Raw genomic sequence first — 18,628 nt, forward strand, 5'->3', positions numbered from 1 at the left:
CAAATGGTATGATAGTGAATGCCAAAAGTAAAATGGTGAAAGGTGCACTGTACCACAGCACTGTAACATACTCACAGCCAATCAGCATGACGCAGATGGAAAAGATCTTCTCAGAGTTGGTGTTGGGGGAGACATTTCCAAAGCCTACGCTGGTCAAACTGCTGAAGGTGAAGTAAAGTGCTGTGACGTACTTGTCCTTGATAGAGGGTCCAGAGTTAGGATCACTGTAGTTGTACATCTTCCCAATGGACACTCCCAGATTGTCTAGCCAGCCAATCTTCTGGTCCAGGTAAGGTTTCTCCACGTTGCCTATGGCGTACCATATGCAGGCTAGCCAGTGAGCGATGAGCGCAAAGATGCACATGAGCAACATGAGGACTGCAGCTCCATACTCAGAGTACCGGTCCAACTTCCTGGCCACGCGCACCAATCGCAGAAGTCTAGCTGTCTTCAGCAGGCCAATCAAAGTGGTGGTCTAGGCAAAATGTACAATAAGGCATTGTATTAGTGATAATAGCTGTACCTGTTCATAATACTTACATTCCAACACACACAAAATCAAGTTCTTATAGGTTGAATCCAAATGATCAGCTGCTCTAAAACATAAAGCGCATGTTCCTTCTGCGTTATGCTACTAGTAGTATGCAATTTATTCTAAGCATTACACAGTACAAATCCAGTGTGTTCGTTTAACTCTGAGAGTGTACAAATGTAACCAAATGGCCCCATAATGGATTTTACTGTGTAGTATTTTATCCACAATACATGCGCTTTTCAAGAAACAACAATCATGTTTTTCCAAAGTCATACTTGCTAACATGGCTTTGTTATCTCACTCCTGTATGCATGAATGACAAAACAGGAGGTCATCATTCTATAAACCAAGGTAATGACCTTTCTGCAGCCGTAAGCTAAACTCGCTAAGGTCTATATATCCTGGCAACTCCCCATGGCTTTTTGTTCAAGGCCAAATTAACGCGGAAGTGGAGACACTAGGGGCCTACAGATAAATCCTCATTTATTGAAAATAACAAACACTGAATGAATCCCAGGGAGTTCACTGCTTGTTCTGTCTCATAGAGAATAGGCTTCAGCAGAACGTACCAGTGTCCCCCTAATGACATCATTTGTTTACCTGACAATTACAGTAGGGAATGGCTTTGGAAAGCGCCGTTAGAGAAACAGCTAAGAAAAGCCCCTCTGAAAAGATGCTTAAAAATCTTGTTTTCAGTGTAATTTCTTTCATTTAAATAAAGCCATCTTTCGATTAAGATTAGAGCATTAATTCAGCGCTGTTTAACCTTTATTTATCTTAAAGTATTGAAATACTGCATCTCTGGTTCACGATACTAGCACCTGTGGTAAATGATTCAAATTGTACAGAAGCACACAAACGATGCAAGATTATGTAACATTCAATTACTTGCTGAGATGGAGATTCTTTTTTTAGTTCTAGTTTGTTATTCTTAGAAGCACCCTACCCTACTAGAGAAAATGAACATAAATCTTTGTGCATGGATCATAGATTTCATGCATTAGAGGATGATGACTTGTTAGATGACCGGGCTTCAGTGAGGCATGCTCTTTATGTGAAACTATGAGTTAATGGAATGAGACATCTAGTGGATTTTTTTCTCTCCCTAGAATGAGTTTATATTTAGCACATGGCTCCTCGGTGCTGTATATGTCGTCATCTGCAAACTCAACAAAACCTAAACCTAAATGTATGTACATGTACTATCCAGTCTAATAATCCTAACCACTTCCTGTACCTGGAGCATGTCATTATATTTATATTTATATTCATATTCATTTATATTCAAACATTTTCAAGAATTTTCTAAATTTTCCAAAATAACGAAAAAGTACAGATCTACAAGTACTTAGTAGTTCGGATAGTTTCGCTATTCGTCGTACGATGAAGTATACTGTATAGGGCTTAAGTGGTAGATAGAAATGCTCTCTCTCTCTCTCTCTCTCTCTCTCTCTCTCTCTCTTAAAATAACTCTTAATGGGGTGCATGTGAGAACAAAACACTCAACTTATTTCCCACTGTACCCACTGAGCATTCATTGTGCATTAATGCATTCCAACACAACCTTCAAGTCTACGCTGCTTTGAAAGCAACAAGACAATGATTAAAATGTATTGCTTGCTCTAATCAAAAGCTCTTGTAGGCTAAAGCCTCCTTATTACGCCTGTGACTCAAATGAGCCTTGAGAATACCACCTGCCATTGGCTCGGTTGCTTTTACTTCCTAAAACAGAACGCAGCTGAGAGGTGACCTGTCTGGTCAGTCGACCCAGAAATTATTAAGTGAGCAGGAAAACCTTGATTAAATACTGAATAGCAACTGTATCCGCATATGTTGTCCTGGTTTTTGAAAAATATGTAGTTCTTTCCTCTTCAGTTTATTTAGCAGTTTAAAGAAACATGTTAATGTTTATTGTTCATGCCATAATTGTACTGTGGTAAAGAAAAATGTACGGTAATCGAGGTATACTTTCGAAATGTATTACCGCCAAGATTATGTAAGGAAAGATTATGTAAGGAAAGGAAATGACTTTGTTTATTTTTTTTCTATCTGTCACTGCACTGATTCAGCAGCAGTGGCAGCAACCACAGCTAACGAAAAAAGATTATTATGAATTATAAGCTTTTCTGGTGTAATGGAGCGCCTACAACGCATGATGAACCAGAGTGGATCCAGAGCCCGCGGGCACACACTGTATCCTACTGAACAAACAAGCCAACAAGCCTGGTGGCCAGCCTCCCAATGGCCATCTCACATCTGCATGTGCTGTAAGCTGCACGCACAGCCCCTTTGACTTGCTCCTCACATAAATGCATCATTGATTGCCATTTGGTAAGCCATTAATCCGCGTAAATGGATTCTAGAATGAGGACCATTCAGAAAAAAAACAGAGAAAAAAAAATCATACAGGAAACACAACAACATGCAATTTAAAGTAATCCTTTCAGAGCCGAGACAGAAAGACTCAGGTTTAAGTAGTAGCCCAGGGGCACAAGTCTGGGCTTTGCAGACATAGGTTATACTTAGTTGTGCGCGCCAGTGTCACACACCGAAAGTAGCTGATTTACAAACTCAAAACACGTCACAGTGCAATGCAAAAATAGATGTGCTATTTTTGGTGTATGACAACAGTGTGCAACTAAGTATGAATCAGGTATAAGCATGGCATTAGTGGTATGCAAGCAAAGACCCCTGGGAGAGCGATCAAAAAAAAAAACAAGACCGGTTGGAGATTAAAAATACCTCATCTGATCCAGAGCCAAAGATGAGGAGGTCGAAAGGGATGGCCGCCACCATGTCTATAAGGAACCAGCCTTTGAAATAATGAATCGCTATCTTCGCCGGGTGGCTGACCACCTCCTCGTTCAGGTTGACGTAGGTGGTCCTGAAGTTTATGAGGATATCGATGATGAACATGATGTCCACCATCAGGTCCACCACATTCAGCGGGCTGCAGGAGTAGCCGCACTCGCGCCGCTTCGACTCCTCACGGTCGTTGAGGAGGAAGGCCGCGGAGTACGGCGTGAGGATGGCCGTGTAGATGACCAGCAGGAGGATCAGCCAGTCCCACACGGCTTTGAAAGGGCTGTAGTGGAGGATGGTGAACTTGTCCATGCGGGGCGTCTGGAGTTTATACTCCGGTAGGACGTCGGCCCCGAGCGACAGCACCTGGAGAACCAGCAGAGAACGGGGCACGTCATTCACAAAGTGTTTTACACTGCTCTAAATGCACACCCATTATGTCAGAGTTTCACTGCAATTAACCTTCAGTCCCAAGGAGCCATGGGACATTGACAATGCTTATTACCTTGATGAGATTTATTACCAGTCACTTAATTTAATTGATTCAGATTTTTTTTATCTAAATAAATGAATACAAATTAATGGTGGTGATCATCTTTTTGGCAGTTTGATAAGAGACAGCGTAATTATTTTTTTAAGAATGTTTTTTTGGGGGGGCTTTATTGCCTTTATAGATAGGACAGTAGACTGACAGGAAATGGGCAGAGAGACGGGGAGTGACACGCAGCAAAGGTTGTCGGGAACGGGATTTGAACCCGCGACCCGCTGTCAGGCTGGCATTGCAGCCTAGGGTGCCTGGACCGCCACGCTGCGGCCCAGGCCAGACAGTTTCAATTTGACTCTGAGCTGAGCTGCAGGTTATTGCCGGAGCCCTCCAGGTAATGCAGTTGGTTCAAGGAGCCGACAGTGGCTATGATTTCCCAAACCTGAGTGCAAATGCTCAGCAGTCAAACTCTATTAGGACAGAACCTCTGCTCTTGTATGACAGACAGGAAGATTGTCTATTTCCTGGCACTATGAATAATGCGATTGCTGCGGTCTTTGTTCCAGGTGTGCACAAAAATGACATTGCATACTGTGGCCATGGCACTGAATGTGCTTTAGTTTACAGGCGGATAAGTGGAGCAGAACATTTCAGCATTTATATCAGGGGCGTCGATTTATGTCCACGCTTTTGGGTGCGCAACGCACGCTGCGCACGCGTGCATGTGCGGCCAATGCGTGCCTGAAAATTTGTGGTACATTTTCCTGTTTTGTTACCTTTTTTTATTATTATTATTACTTTAATGCGGTTAATTCGGTTAATTTGGTACAAATAATGTACTCCATGAAGTGAAGATGTTGGAGGTTTTTTCTTTTTCGTGATGAGTTTGTGATGGGTGCTCGTCATTTCCCCTGGGTGCTTTAGCCCCGAGGCACCCACAGTATCGGCGCCTTTGATTTATATATCATATCATTTGCTAACCCAGACATTTATTATAGGCTTTGGAATTAAATCAAAACCATTTTTCTTTAAAAATTAAAAATGTTCATTTTGAATTACTGGTAAGTTAGTGGTTCATTATTATTATTATTCTCAGGAAGTTGAAGCATTCGTATTTTTAGTTTTAATAAGTCATGATATCGGCTGAGAAGACTCCGGCACAGCAAAAAAAATAGCACAGCGGGGGGTGATGAGGGCAGAGGGTATTTATTTTGTGTTATTTCAGCATTCCTATGGACCAGCACCATATGAATTATAGATTCCATCATGCTAGCAGTCAGGCAGTTAGATGCAACTCACGTCTCAGCGGTGTCTCCGATCTACTGACAGCCAGCGGGGAGGCAGTGCATTTAATTATGATGATGGTGGGTCTTCATTTATGAATGAGAGCTTTATCCTCACTTGCATTGCTAATGTCAAGATGACATGTCTCGCTGAAAGAAGTTTTGAGTATAAGCTTTCCCACCGGCTGCTCTGTAGCACTTGTTTAGTGTTTTGTTGCTGACATCGCCTAGACGTACTGACTCCACCATTTCACTGTTGAGATGAGACCCACACACATCATGCAGAGCTTTCAAAATTGCAGCGAAGGGTCATATAAACTCACTGAACCCAATACACACTGTCAGGCGCAAATTCTAACTCTTTGGATAAATTTGTACCTTTTCACCATCAGTTGATGCTTTAAAACAATATTAGTAAAATCGCTGGACAAATATACTGTTACGCGTACCGCTCGGTACACTAGGTACTTTCCATTAATTTGCACAGCAACTTCCTGGATTGTGCTACAGTCGTAAGGACTACTTACTAGTATAAATTGGTAGAATAATTATTTTCGAGGTTGTTTTAATTGGGGTACGTGTATGCTTATGTTGCCATATTTGGTAAGAGGGTCGTAAGCCCTTCGTATCCGCGTTGGCTTCCTACGGCCTATTGTGGCTTACTGCTTTAGCACATTGACTGCCAGGAATTAATTCATTAATTCATCCGCCACCGCCAACGTTTCTACTAATCTTCCGAGACCCACAGAAATGTTTTTTCAAAGAAGATGTAAACAACAGATGTCTGAGCGGGAGGAGGAGGGTCTCTTCTATCATCCGGAAGAAAAATTGTAACCACGATCTTCCGTTCTTTAGTTATCGGCAGTTGAATATAGTTTGTTTTCACCAAAAATACAATCTGTGAAAATAAATCAGAGATACATTTATTTTGATAAATCTGATAACGTTAGACCGGACGTGCTGGAATTTGTTTAGATCACGTGATTTCCGGGTGTTTTCTTCTTCTGGAGCCCCAGGATCAGTCACAGGTTGCGGAAGAGCGCCCTCCATCATAATCACTGAAAACACCAAATGACGTCTATGGAAGTCAATGGCAGTCAAGCGTTGGATTTGAAATGACTTCTATAGACGTCAATGGCGGTCAATGTGTTGTTAATATCAAATATATGGAATCGGTGAATCTGGCTTGGCACTGTAGATTGACTCACAATGTTCTCTGGTCCAGGTCCAGCACAACCGAAGCTCAATGACTGTGAATATCACAGGCAATGAGCTTTGGCTGTGTTGCTTTACATTTGAACTTATACCCTGACGAAGGTTCCTGACAACCATGATCTAATAAAGGATTTGTTACACCAGAACTGTCCAAGAGTGCCATGGACTTCTCTGTATTTTCATTTTCCTAATCAGTAAAAAGAATCTCATTAGTGTGTCAAGAGATTTATTCTGACGTTTCAAGGACTGGGCAATCTGTATTTTAACATTGTACATTTTGGAAAATTGCCAATGCACACACTGAGGAAGGGTGTCTCGCCTGAAACGTCCATGTGGCATTAAATTGTCATTTTGAAGTGCTGTCTTTGCCTTCTTAATCACTATTTACTACTTTAATGATTCAGCACCGTGTTTTAATCGTGATTTGAGTGCATTGTATATTATTTTCACCAATGTCCATTAGCAATCTCAATACAGATCTACAGTACAGTACACTGTCACACCTACACAGGAGGGTGCACTCCAGAACAGATGCTGCAATATCAGTTCAAGGGGAGGACATCGGCTTACCTGCGTAACTTTCTCCGTGACGTTGTGAGTTCTGTCTTTGACCTTTGGCGCGATGATGGTTTTCTCTGACGTTGGCGGAGAATGGCTCTTTTTCTCTGCCTCTGAAAAGTTGAGCGCGATCAGAGGGATCTTATTGATGGTGCTGTATCTGTTGATGTTTGAGTCAGAGGTAGAGCCAAGTAAACTGGACTTCAGGTGATTAAAAGGGCCTGGTGAAGAAGAAAATAACAGTCATGACTGATTTGTACTTGGTTGTGCATCATGTCACACACCAAAAATACACTAGCAGATATACAAGCTCACATCGCTTTGCATCATGACACATTGTGAGCTTGTAGAAATGCTGTTTTCCAGTGTGCAACTAAGTATAAATCAGGCTTAAGTAAGTATTTCATTCTGTTATTGATCATGCACTGTACAGCTGCAGCCAAAGCTGTATTAGCACTACAGTACTTAATATAAATATTATATAAATACTTTAATGAGGTATAAAAAGCAGGTTCGCGAGCATGGATTATTATTGTATAAGAGTATACAATCATAAAAGATTGTTATGTGATAAACTTCATGTTATCTAATTTAATTACAAAGACTCCTAGAAACTTTATTCTGCAGTAGAACTCCATAAAAAACACGGTTAAACAGACAGAACAGCATAACAGAAACATCCCTCATACGCAACAACAATGATGACGGTGGTTATTGCATTATCATATTCATTTAAATGCATTCCGTTTCTTTCAAATAGAAACATTTGATTCATGCAGGTATACACTTGAAAGCAATGCTTTTGATAAGCAATTGATGAACACAGGCAATATGCTTTCATTTAGGGATGTTATTGGTCACATACTGTATAGTAGGATCTTTTCTGACATGACAAATCCACACACTGGGTTAGGTACAGTACACAGGACATTGACGCAGTATTATAGGTGCAGTAAGCACAGTTATCCTACTCCGCCAAAAGTGGATCTCGGGTGAGCATTTTGTGCTGATTGCTTGAAAGACATGCTTCAAAGCAGTGCTGAAACCACCGACAGAGAACACATGGTTACCTCTGATACGACGACCATTGTCTAACAGCAGCATTTTGCGGTCAGAGCAACAACAACAAAAAAGAAGACAGAAATGAAACTCTGTGTGCAGATCATGTTCCTGTAGATTGCCTTAACAACATGAACCCTAGCGTCCCTATTCTGAGCAGATCTACAAGCTGTGAAACCTTGTGAGCTTGTTAATTATCTATTATCTAGCAAAAAAGGGACCAAAGTACCAACTATAGACCCCAGGGGGATCCGGTCAACATAGTAAAGGGGTTAAGTGGTTTAAGACAGCACAGTACTAGTTCAATAAACATACATCCTTTCTGCTAAGATCATTAGGACACACTACACATTAGCCATTTTGTACACTCTCAGAGTTAAAGGTACTCGTCGTACCTTCACTTGCATGGCGGTCCCTGAACATGCCCTTGGAGTTGGAGCTGCTCTCCATGTCGTGCACGGAGGAGGCTCGCCTCATGCTGCTGACGCTGCCTCTGGGGAAGGCATTGGACAGGGAGTTGGTGGAGGCCGGGTGCAGCTCCGTCTGGTACAGCTTATCCCACTGGTGCTTGGGGGACAAGCGGTCCTGCGGTTCCGGGCAATCGCTGGCCTGGGAAGAGTGGCGGCTGGAGCCGATGAGGGCGCGCGTGTCGTTGGCATCGGTGGGGGTGGGGGTGGGGGTCGGGGACGTGGGGCTGCAGCCGCAGCCGCCCTTGGCGGGCGAGGGGAAGCTCCGCAGGGGAACGGAGTCGTCGTTGTCGTTGTCTTTGGGCGAGTCCACCATCACGGCGTCCGGGTCCTCTTGTGGCAGCGACTGCTTGCTGGTGCCCATGAGGCTCAGTGCGGCCTGGCGGAAGCGGAAGAATCTGCTCCCCCCTGAACCATCCAGAGAAAGGTCATCATGGAAAACATTATTGTCATTAGGCTGTACAGACAGACAGACAGACAGACAGACAGACAGACAGACAGACAGACAGACAGACAGACAGACAGACAGACAGACAGACAGACAGACAGACAGACAGACAGACAGACAGACAGACAGACAGACAGACAGACAGACAGACAGACAGACAGACAGACAGACAGACAGACAGACAGACAGACAGACAGACATTTGATTGATGGATTGATTGAATACTTTATTCGTCAGAAATGTAAACAGCACGTGGTACAGATGTGCCATTCCAGAACTTCACAGGCCCTGTCATTGGCAATTCATGGTCAAATCAGTGGGAAATCCACACCTTTTCATGGAAAAAGTGGGACATTTGCCAGGTGCAAATGGGGGGGAAACTGTGGCTTTTCAGATGAAGAAGGGAAGGGTGAAGTTCTGAAATGGCACATCTGCACAGTAAGACATAAAGGCTAAAAGGATAACTTGTGTGCAGGCTGTGGGTGTCACTCACTTTGGAGAAGTAGTTAGACAGGTATGAGGGTATTGAGGTCACTGTCCCTTTGAGTATCTCAAATATAGGCTGTCTTCTACCCTGAGCCATCCCAAAACTAGCAAAGTGTGTTGGATTAAGGTGGTTCATGGGCTTAGGGCCGAGAAGCAGTCGTATCAGTTTGTTTTGGGAGGTATGAGGCTTAGTTTTTGTTGACATTGAGATGTTGGAGTACCAAGGGGTGCAAGCATAATCAAAATGGGATTGAATGAGGGCTCCAGCTAAGTCCAAAGAGCACTTTTGTTGACTAAAGAGGAAAGCCTGCCCAAAAACCTTGTTTGACTGACAGACGTACAGACAGACAGACAGACAGACAGACAGACAGACAGACAGACAGACAGACAGACAGACAGATAAAGAGAAAGTAACTTATTTTGGTTCAAAAGGGGAATAACTTAATAATTTGTAGTTGACAGAATAAGAGGTCTTCGTCCTCTTATTAAAAAGGTCCAATGCTCAGTCAGAGGAATGCCATATACTCAAATCACAACCATTCAGCTTGTTTTCCGATTAATGAAAAGGTCATCGCAATTCAACTGGTGGAAGGGCCTTACTCTTATTTGCCTGATTATGAAAAATTCTATTATTGGATTTCCTCATTACTGTACACGCTCCTGATCAAATAGAGCGAGAAGAACAGAGCACCTCTGGTCGGTGGAATGAAAGAGTCACAAATCATCTTCAGTTGAGAAGTTGTAGTATTGAACCTCAGTGCATTTGATTGAAACCAGAGTCAAACGCACATTGTACGTCGTACGTTGTTCTGTAGTGTTTCATTTTCAAGATCAATGCACCATACTTTGCTAATAAAGAGTGTGTGACAGCCTGGGTACCTATGATGACATTCTATCTTGACAGCAGATAATGGTGGCTATTTATTCCCTCCATTGAATTTGGACAGGAGCCTTATTTGTGCTCACAGTTACATCTTCAGACTAGACATTTGTTCACGTGAATGGCCCCATGGGACAACACGATAGTTTTGGCTCATTAACAATAGAAAGCGAGTGAAACCGAGCCCAGACTCACTCATAAATACGAGTCAGCCATCCTTCCGCACCCTCCTTACATCGTGTCATTGCCATCTGTTTCCATTCCCCTGGCCATGTGTGCTGATGTTACAACAACAACAAGCATATAGCTTCAGCCTGTACATCCTTCAATATATCACAGCCATCACTCTCAGCAGGACTCCTGGACAGGCACATAATGATATCCTGGACTGGCAGGTGATCTGTGAGCTACCCTGGGTGTCCACTCTGCAGAGACAGCTTTGGCTCTCAGCTTGCTTCTTGTCTGTACAGTATGAAGAGATATTTTACTGTGGGAAGTTCTGGCTCATATGGAATCCATATTACAGTATATTCTTTACAGACCTACAGTACCAGAGGGCCAGATAGATCATCCTGAACGTGTGGAAAAGGAAACGATTATTAATGCAATGGAGGATAAAACTTCTCATCTATAATGAGATGCAAAATTACACCTTACCTGAATTTCAAATACGCACAGTACAGATATTCTTAGCAAACACAAGCTTAGAAGCTCATGGGATCATACTGTCAAACACTTTGATGCTAAGTATTTAATATCATCAAAGTCTTTGACAGTATGACCCCATGAGCTTCTAAGCTTGTGTTTGCTTTACTGAAGAAGTTCTACAGCACAGTAAATTGCCACTAAACAACAGCCAGAATGTTTTTCAGTGCACACAAAATGTATCTTCCTATATATTGTACACTCAAGGTAGTTGATGCAGGTATTCTGCACTATTTTAAGAGTTTAAATTAGTGTTGTTAATCCCCTCTTTCTGAGTGTGCTGAATATTACAGTGCTGAAGAGTTTCACTTTTAGTGCTAAGAAAAGTGCTTTGTGATAATGGGTAAAGGTGTTCTATCTGAACAGACCATAGATTTGAGTACATTTTCAGGAAAACTATAGTTTTCTATATTTGCTCTGCAGCTGTGCCATGTTTCTGGAAAAAAAGCTGCTGGGCCATGCCTGATTCATACCATTAAGTCCTCCGGGGGTCATTGACTCTAAACACATTCATTTTCCATCCCATACAGCAGCCATTAATCCGTTGGAATAACTCTGTATGAAATTGGAATTAAATGGTTCAAAGAGAGGAAACATAATGAGAAGGAAGCTCTTTGGCTACACACTGTTAATATAGCTGACAACAGAAGATACTAAATTAAAGTAATTGATTGTAATGTCCCGTGCATGATATGATACACGCTCAATTCAGCATAAATAAACTAGCAAGGATATGCATCCTGGTACAGTGCATCTCTCTGCCTGGTCATTTTTAACTGTTCCATCTGTTTTGGTCCTCGGTGGCGACATGTTAAAACTGCTGAATGCTGTGTTCTGTTCTGGGTGCTGGCTGAGAGAAAGAGGGATTATTCTCTCTCCCAGACTCCCCTCTATTGTGCTAGTTGCTATGATACCTGTAGGCTTATGCCCTACTGTCAGCATGGGATTATAATTAGTCTCCCATCGCCCCCAAAAATCACCTTGCGATGGAATCACATTGTACATGCGGCCAGTGCAGACGAGGAACTACACATGTGCAGCGTTGTTGTCCATGAGCACGTGTCTCACGTGTAAAACACCAGAATATGGTCATGTTCTACAGTATGTGTGATGTGTGTATGAGGTCACGACTCTGTTTCTCTGTCACATCATGTGTGTGTCTGCGCCATGTACCCACAGGTCCCCTCGCTGAGACATGGACCAAAGCAAAACAGCTGATTAGTAATGTAGCAACACACACATGCGGACACATTTGCGGCGCATGCACATATGTACGCGAGCACACAGGCACGCTCGCGCACACACACACAGACACGCACACGCACGCACGCACTCACACACACACACACACACACACACACACACACACACACACACACACACACACACACACACACACACACACACACACACACACACACACACACACACACACACACACACACACACACACACACACACACACACACACACACACACACAGTGTGCAATACAAACAAAGCCCCCAGCACCTTGGGTGCAGCGGAGGAATTCATGCTGAGTGGAGTGGAAAGCTGTGCTTTGCTCTGTACCTCCACTCAGAACGGAGCAGGGATGTGTCATTGACATTTATAGTGTAGTATCACCTGACTCACACTGCTCGGAGTAAGCTCACACGAATAAAGGATGTGCAGAATATTAATCTTTCAAGTTATAAAAGAAGCATCATGACGATGACCCAGGGTTTGGTTGAATTCAGTGATTTTGAATGGAAAGAATGGCAGGTAACAAATACAGTATAGCCCAATTATATGCAAACAGACAGTAATAAACACATTGGTTTTCTGTTATTTACGCTGGGCAGTGACTATACAGTAGGAAGGTAGGACCAGATAGCAGCGAGGAGATAAAGTACAGGTCCTGAAGTGCCAAACGACATAGTTATGTGGTTGGTGCAGTCAGGGTTCGATTTGCTGGGGGGGGGGGGGGTCGGGTGGGGTCTCCATGCCTCTGCTTTTGATACCCCCCCGCCCCACCCAGGGGTCTTTCATTTTTTATAGCCGGTGAGGAAATGATTGGTCTCTTCTGGTCAGACTGAATTCAATACATACACGTTTGTCTGATATGTTGATATTTATGTTTGATAATATCACAATTAAAAAAATATAAATGTGTTTTCCAATTTCTTGTACATTTATTTTTAGAATGTTCTACGTGTCATTTTATAAATTTTTTATTCAAAAATAGTAATGCATTGCATTAGATTGTAGTGTAGATCGCTATTTTCACTATTTGTCACACAAAGAAGTAGCCTATATACAAGTGGTTAAGAAAATATCCCCCTTCAGTTTTTTTATTATTATTTTCAAGTCAAAACCTGGGTACGATATCTCAGTGGGTCACCAGGGATTTTGTTAACACCATACAAGCCATACATATACAGCATTGTGCTATGACTCCAAATAATGAGGTTTTTGTGAAGAAATCACAAGCTGCCCTCTTGTGTGGAAATCACACCTGGTTCATTAGAGGGGATTAGATCTGAATCCCTTGCACTTTCTTAATTAGTCTCCACCAGATGTAGATGAGAACGTGCATGAAAAAAAGCTCAATTAGCGCCAACCACTTATGTAATTGCCCTTATTTTGAGGAGGTGGTTGTCTTTAAGAAGCGGTTCACATTTCCATTAGCTACATCTGACAAAAAAAACATGCACAAGTCTCATTTGAAGAAACTAAGATTAATCTAATCTATACACACAACAACAGATGTAAGCTTGAGGCTGTCATTTCCCTCTAGAATGAGGCTCTACCCCAGATAATTATTCTCCTTGCCTTTATTACGCATGTTAAGCATCTTTGAGTACTTAATAAAAAGTCTAAATAACCCTGCTAGCAGTGCTTAGGGTCTATGCTGCTCCTTACACCCAACTGGAAATTGGCCAATGGGTGATGCCAAAATCAGTAGGGTTCATACTGGTATCTGCCTATTAAATTATGAGACATCTTGTGCAAAAAGTTGATAATTTGGCCTGAGGGTCATGGGGTAACTTGTTGTTCATCTTCTAGTGTGCATGGATGCAGTCAGCAAGTTTCATGGCAATCTTTGCATTATATTGTGAGCCATCTTATGGGCAAGTCAAAAGTTTGGCCCAAGATTGGCACTAAACGAAAGGCCACCAATCAGTTGGGTGCATGATGCATCCTTGCTGAGCACATGGCAATCTACCTATTTGATTTTTAGGAACTTGTGTGCAACTGGAAACTTTGGCTACTGGTGGCGCTAGAAGAAATGCGATGAGGCCACTAAAATCAGTTCGGGACATCCTCTGGTGTTCATGAAGACGCAGCAAATACAGCCATTAGTTTTCGAGATATATTGATTGGGACCAAAGTGCGGACTTCATTCAGAATTTCATTGTTATTGGCTCGTAAAAAATGAATACATTTGGAAGTCAATCAGAGCGAATCAGAATGGATTATGAAAAATCTGACTGATACATCTTGATCACATGACTCCAGAGATAATGTGTACCGATTTGTGTGAGTTTTGTAGGAGTAGTAGCAAAAAGTGTGCTTTGAAGAAAACACAAAATGGCAGGAAATCTAGTCAGGTACAAATGGGGGGGTCTTATGGTGAGTCACGTCATGAGCCATGGTCCTATATGGTCATTACAAAACGTGAAGCAACCTGTTAACTATGTCACAATGAGTCTGATTTGAAAATTGTGGAGGAGTGTATGTGCAAAGTTTCTTGACCGATCGGTCCAGAACATTAGCTGTTCACAGACAGACACGGGCGGACAGGGGCGAAAACATTATCTCCGGCCTTTGGCCATCTGGCCTTTCGTTGTCCGGCCTGGTGGAGATAATAAAAATAAAATAAAATGCAATAAATGGAATCAGTGTAATGAGGAATGATGTAAGGTAACATGTAACACCAACAATACATTACAAAAACAAAAACAAACAAAAGACAGATTGATATTACATTTATACAGGCCCTGCACTCACTTTGGTCAGACTTTGTAGGGGAGGTGTGGTTGATCTTCTCCGTGGAGTCGTCGCTTCCTTCGTCAAGGACGTAATCAAAGTTTAAGATGAACATCATCACTATGCCCTCCTCATTCTTTACTGGGATGATGTGAATGGTGCACTGGAAGTCTGAGCCTGAAACAGAAACAAAAAATAAATAAAACAAAAAAACAACAATTTTGCTAATGGTTGCTGCCTCAATGAAAGCTGTATACACCACCTGACCTTTCTTCATTATTTGATAAAAATACCAGTAACTATTTAACACTAAATGAAACAACCGGCACTATAATCAGGCTAGTTTATTTATGCATGGTTTCCACTATTTTGAATCATTTATTATATTGAAGATGTAACTGACACCTCCCCCTGACTTGGGATTGCTGATATTGGATGTGTGGAGGTGAGAAATGAAGTTGATGTGTTTTATAGGGCAGTGCCTGGTCATGTTGGAATCTGTGAAGTGGCCAGCACTTACTGATAAAAGGCATGTGCCCCGAGGTTAAGCCTGAAAACTACGGTGTGTGTGTGTGTGTGTGTGTGTGTGTGTGTGTGTGTGTGTGTGTGTGTGTGTGTGTGTGTGTGTGTGTGTGTGTGCGCGCACACACACATGTGCATACACGCGTACGTGTGTGTGTAAGTGAACAAACAACTGAAATAGCTCACACAGGTTGGGGAGATGTGATGCAAGAACTGCAGGACATTACAGTACAACACGAAGTAGGGCTTTGCGATAGAACTGGATAGAACTGGCAGGCCAGACAACAGCAAACTTGCAGAATTGTAAAAAATAATTCGGTCATTGAAGTATCACTGGAACCGAGCTGCCTTTGAAGCAGTGGAGCAGCAAAGAAATCCATGATGTAAACCTCTGGAGTTCATGATATAGCAATATCTGGAGTGCACAGCTAAACTGGTTTAAAGAAGGCTGTTATGCCTTAAGGCACAACTGGCCAACAATAAAACTGTCTAATGGCCAGAGAGTCCCTTGGAGAGGAAACCTTATCGAGACATCCAACAGATAATTGCAGATGTACAGTGACATTTTACAATAACTGTGCCAGGGAAAGTAATGGTAGATACTGGCATCAGCATATTCTAAAGATACGTGAGCTTCACAGTGCTGTTACCTTTGTATTTAACCCAAAGTCTGACCGTATTACAGACTACTATCTAATCAAAAGCAAGACTCCATTATTAAAAACAACAGCAATAATAACGGGAAACCCATCTGGGGTTAAAAAAATAAGTATTTAGAGAAGGTAAAGAAACAGCTAGGCATCCTAACGATTAGGTAGTGCACAATCGATGACACGCTGGAGCAGAATTTGTCTCATAAGGCCAACAGTTTTTTAGAAAGGAAAGACTACAAGACATACACAGTACCATCCATCCATCCATTCATCCATCCAGCCATCCCTTCAATCCAATGATGGTTGGCTTGAGAATGTGTAGTTTTAGGTGATCATTGATACAGTACATTAGCGTAACACATTTTACTGTATTATTGTTTATTCAGTTTATCCAGGTGTCTCCCCGTCTCTCCAGCTCTTTAGTAAACAGAAAATGCATTTTCAGGTCAGGGATTTATCCCATCAGGACAGAGAGAACTCATGCAGGACTCAGGATAAACAAGTTAAATTGGAAGTGATGAAGGGCGCTCTGTGGCGCAGGGGTAAAAATACCTCCTCACCACCGCAGAGTCTGGGGGTTTAAATCCACCGCAGTGCATCCGGCTTTGTGGAGCGTCTGCGTGAACACAATTGGCCCATGTTCGGGGAGGGAAGCTGGGCGGGAAGGGTGGTATTTGTCACAGCACGTGTATCTACAGGCTGGGGCGGCACCTGTCATCAGGGAGTGTTGGGTGGGAGGCCCTATGTCCTGCCGGTGAGGGCTCCTCATTGGCAGGTCAGCCAGTAGGGTACAACAGTGACAACACACAGAAATGTGTGGGGAGGAATGAATTGGCATAATGACTAAATTGGGGAGAAAAAGCTAGTAAAAAGCCCCCCCCCCCCCCTTCAAATAAAATACAAAATAATGATAATTGGAAGTGATGAAACATGGACAAAAAGCTTTAACTTAAGAATATCACTTACAGGTAGTTACAGTCCCTTTTAAAGTGATTTCAGTTTGATCGTTTGTCTGGTTTCTGTGCAGTGTTTTTCAATGCTTTTTCCCTTGCTTGCTATGCTTGCTTGTTTTTAATTGGTACAGAAATAAATGGAATAGAATGAAATAAAATCTGATCCTTTGTCCGCCACATGGGAAATGTCTGTCTGTCCTGTCTGTCTGTCTGTCTGTCTGTCTGTCTCTCTGGTTTGTTGCATTCACAGAGGACACACATTACCAGTATTCACAGTAATTTCCTCAGGGCTCAATAACACCCTGCCAGCAGCATTCATTAGCAGTAGGCTTGCTGTCTTACTAAATATAACAATCCTCGCTTGGTCTGGCTCAACATACCAGGATTTTATTTGGGGGATATTTGTGTCAAAACTCTCTAAGTTGTGATTATTTTTTTTACTGCAGAAAAGAAAAGGTCAATGTTCAGGAGAATAAAAAATTATCCGAAGCGATTAATACTTTGTGTGGTGGTGTAATGTCAATTGATGAGGGTTAAATACAGAAAGCAGTGATAAAATTGTTATCTGGACAGGTCCTCCCCTCTGCTGGAAGGTCCTATACGTTCCAGCAGTTTTACACCAGCTTCCATAAAGGGGAGACATAAAATTTCTGTTCATGCTTTTGTCCATCTAATTAAGTCTAATTAAAAAAAGGGGGGCGGGGGTTCAGATCAAAAACCAGATACTGGCTAACTCATACCATTCGTGGACATTTCACAGTAACCGCAGTGGTGATTAAAAAAGGGTTTTCAATTATTTGACCACTACCATAGGAAGAACTGAACTATCCATTTAAATTCAACTACTGCACGTTCAGACGTTGTAGACCCGAGTCTGGGGGTGATGCTATCATGTTCACCAACTTAATTGCAAAATTCAATTGAGACTACAAAGAAGAGATTGAAAATAAAGTTATTTTAGTAACTTCTGTTTCCCTTTATATCTGAAAGGTCAGTTTAGGTGGCCTCCAACGGTCACTATATAGTGACCTCTCATATTGTTAGAACAGGATCCCTAATATAATGCCATATTTTGGACTATGTGCACTGTAAAAGTCAGCTGGCAGCTTTTTTCTTCTACAAAATATCTTGCTATGGGTATTAACACTTAACCCTATACTTTGTTGACTGGACTCACCGGCCTTTACTTGGCCCCCCTCCTTTTTCCCTCTACACTAAATGTCTTCGCTCAAAATACTACGAGCTGGTAGATCTGCAATTAGTTCTGCCAGGAACTCATGAATAGGGCTGTCACGATTACACATTTAAGTTGACGATTAATTATCACTCAAATAATTGCGATTAACGATTTAATTGTGTTTCTGTCGTTGAAAATTAATGGAACATTATGAATAAAAATTACATTTATGTCTTTTTAGCTTCGGAAACAAAAGTTGCACAGGGCAGATATGACAAATATTTAATTACTTTATTCATAAAAATAAACATTAGTAGTGGAAATAGCCGATCTATAAGCTCAAAACGTGTCGCATCGCGACACGTTTTGAGCTTATAGATCTGCTATTTCCACTATTTTTGACATCGTTTGAAAATATATGACATTTTTG

The 18,628-nt window shown here is 42.0% G+C and overlaps 1 protein-coding gene across 1 annotated transcript in view; it reads right to left on the minus strand.

Annotated features, from left to right (window-relative positions):
- Positions 1-18,628, minus strand: part of kcnh7 (potassium voltage-gated channel subfamily H member 7) — a gene marked incomplete at both ends in the record, with an annotated part of 48,824 nt that overhangs the window by 15,685 nt on the left and 14,511 nt on the right. The window contains 6 exons of the mRNA XM_080456712.1: positions 76-475; positions 3,278-3,703; positions 6,890-7,098; positions 7,948-7,968; positions 8,332-8,811; positions 14,915-15,070. Of these exons, the coding sequence (XP_080312838.1) occupies positions 76-475; positions 3,278-3,703; positions 6,890-7,098; positions 7,948-7,968; positions 8,332-8,811; positions 14,915-15,070 (1,692 nt within the window). The remainder of the gene's footprint in view (positions 1-75; positions 476-3,277; positions 3,704-6,889; positions 7,099-7,947; positions 7,969-8,331; positions 8,812-14,914; positions 15,071-18,628) is intronic.

Source organism: Gymnoscopelus braueri, assembly GCF_963280865.1.
Source record: "Gymnoscopelus braueri genome assembly, chromosome: 18".
Classification (NCBI taxonomy): Eukaryota; Metazoa; Chordata; class Actinopteri; order Myctophiformes; family Myctophidae; genus Gymnoscopelus; species Gymnoscopelus braueri.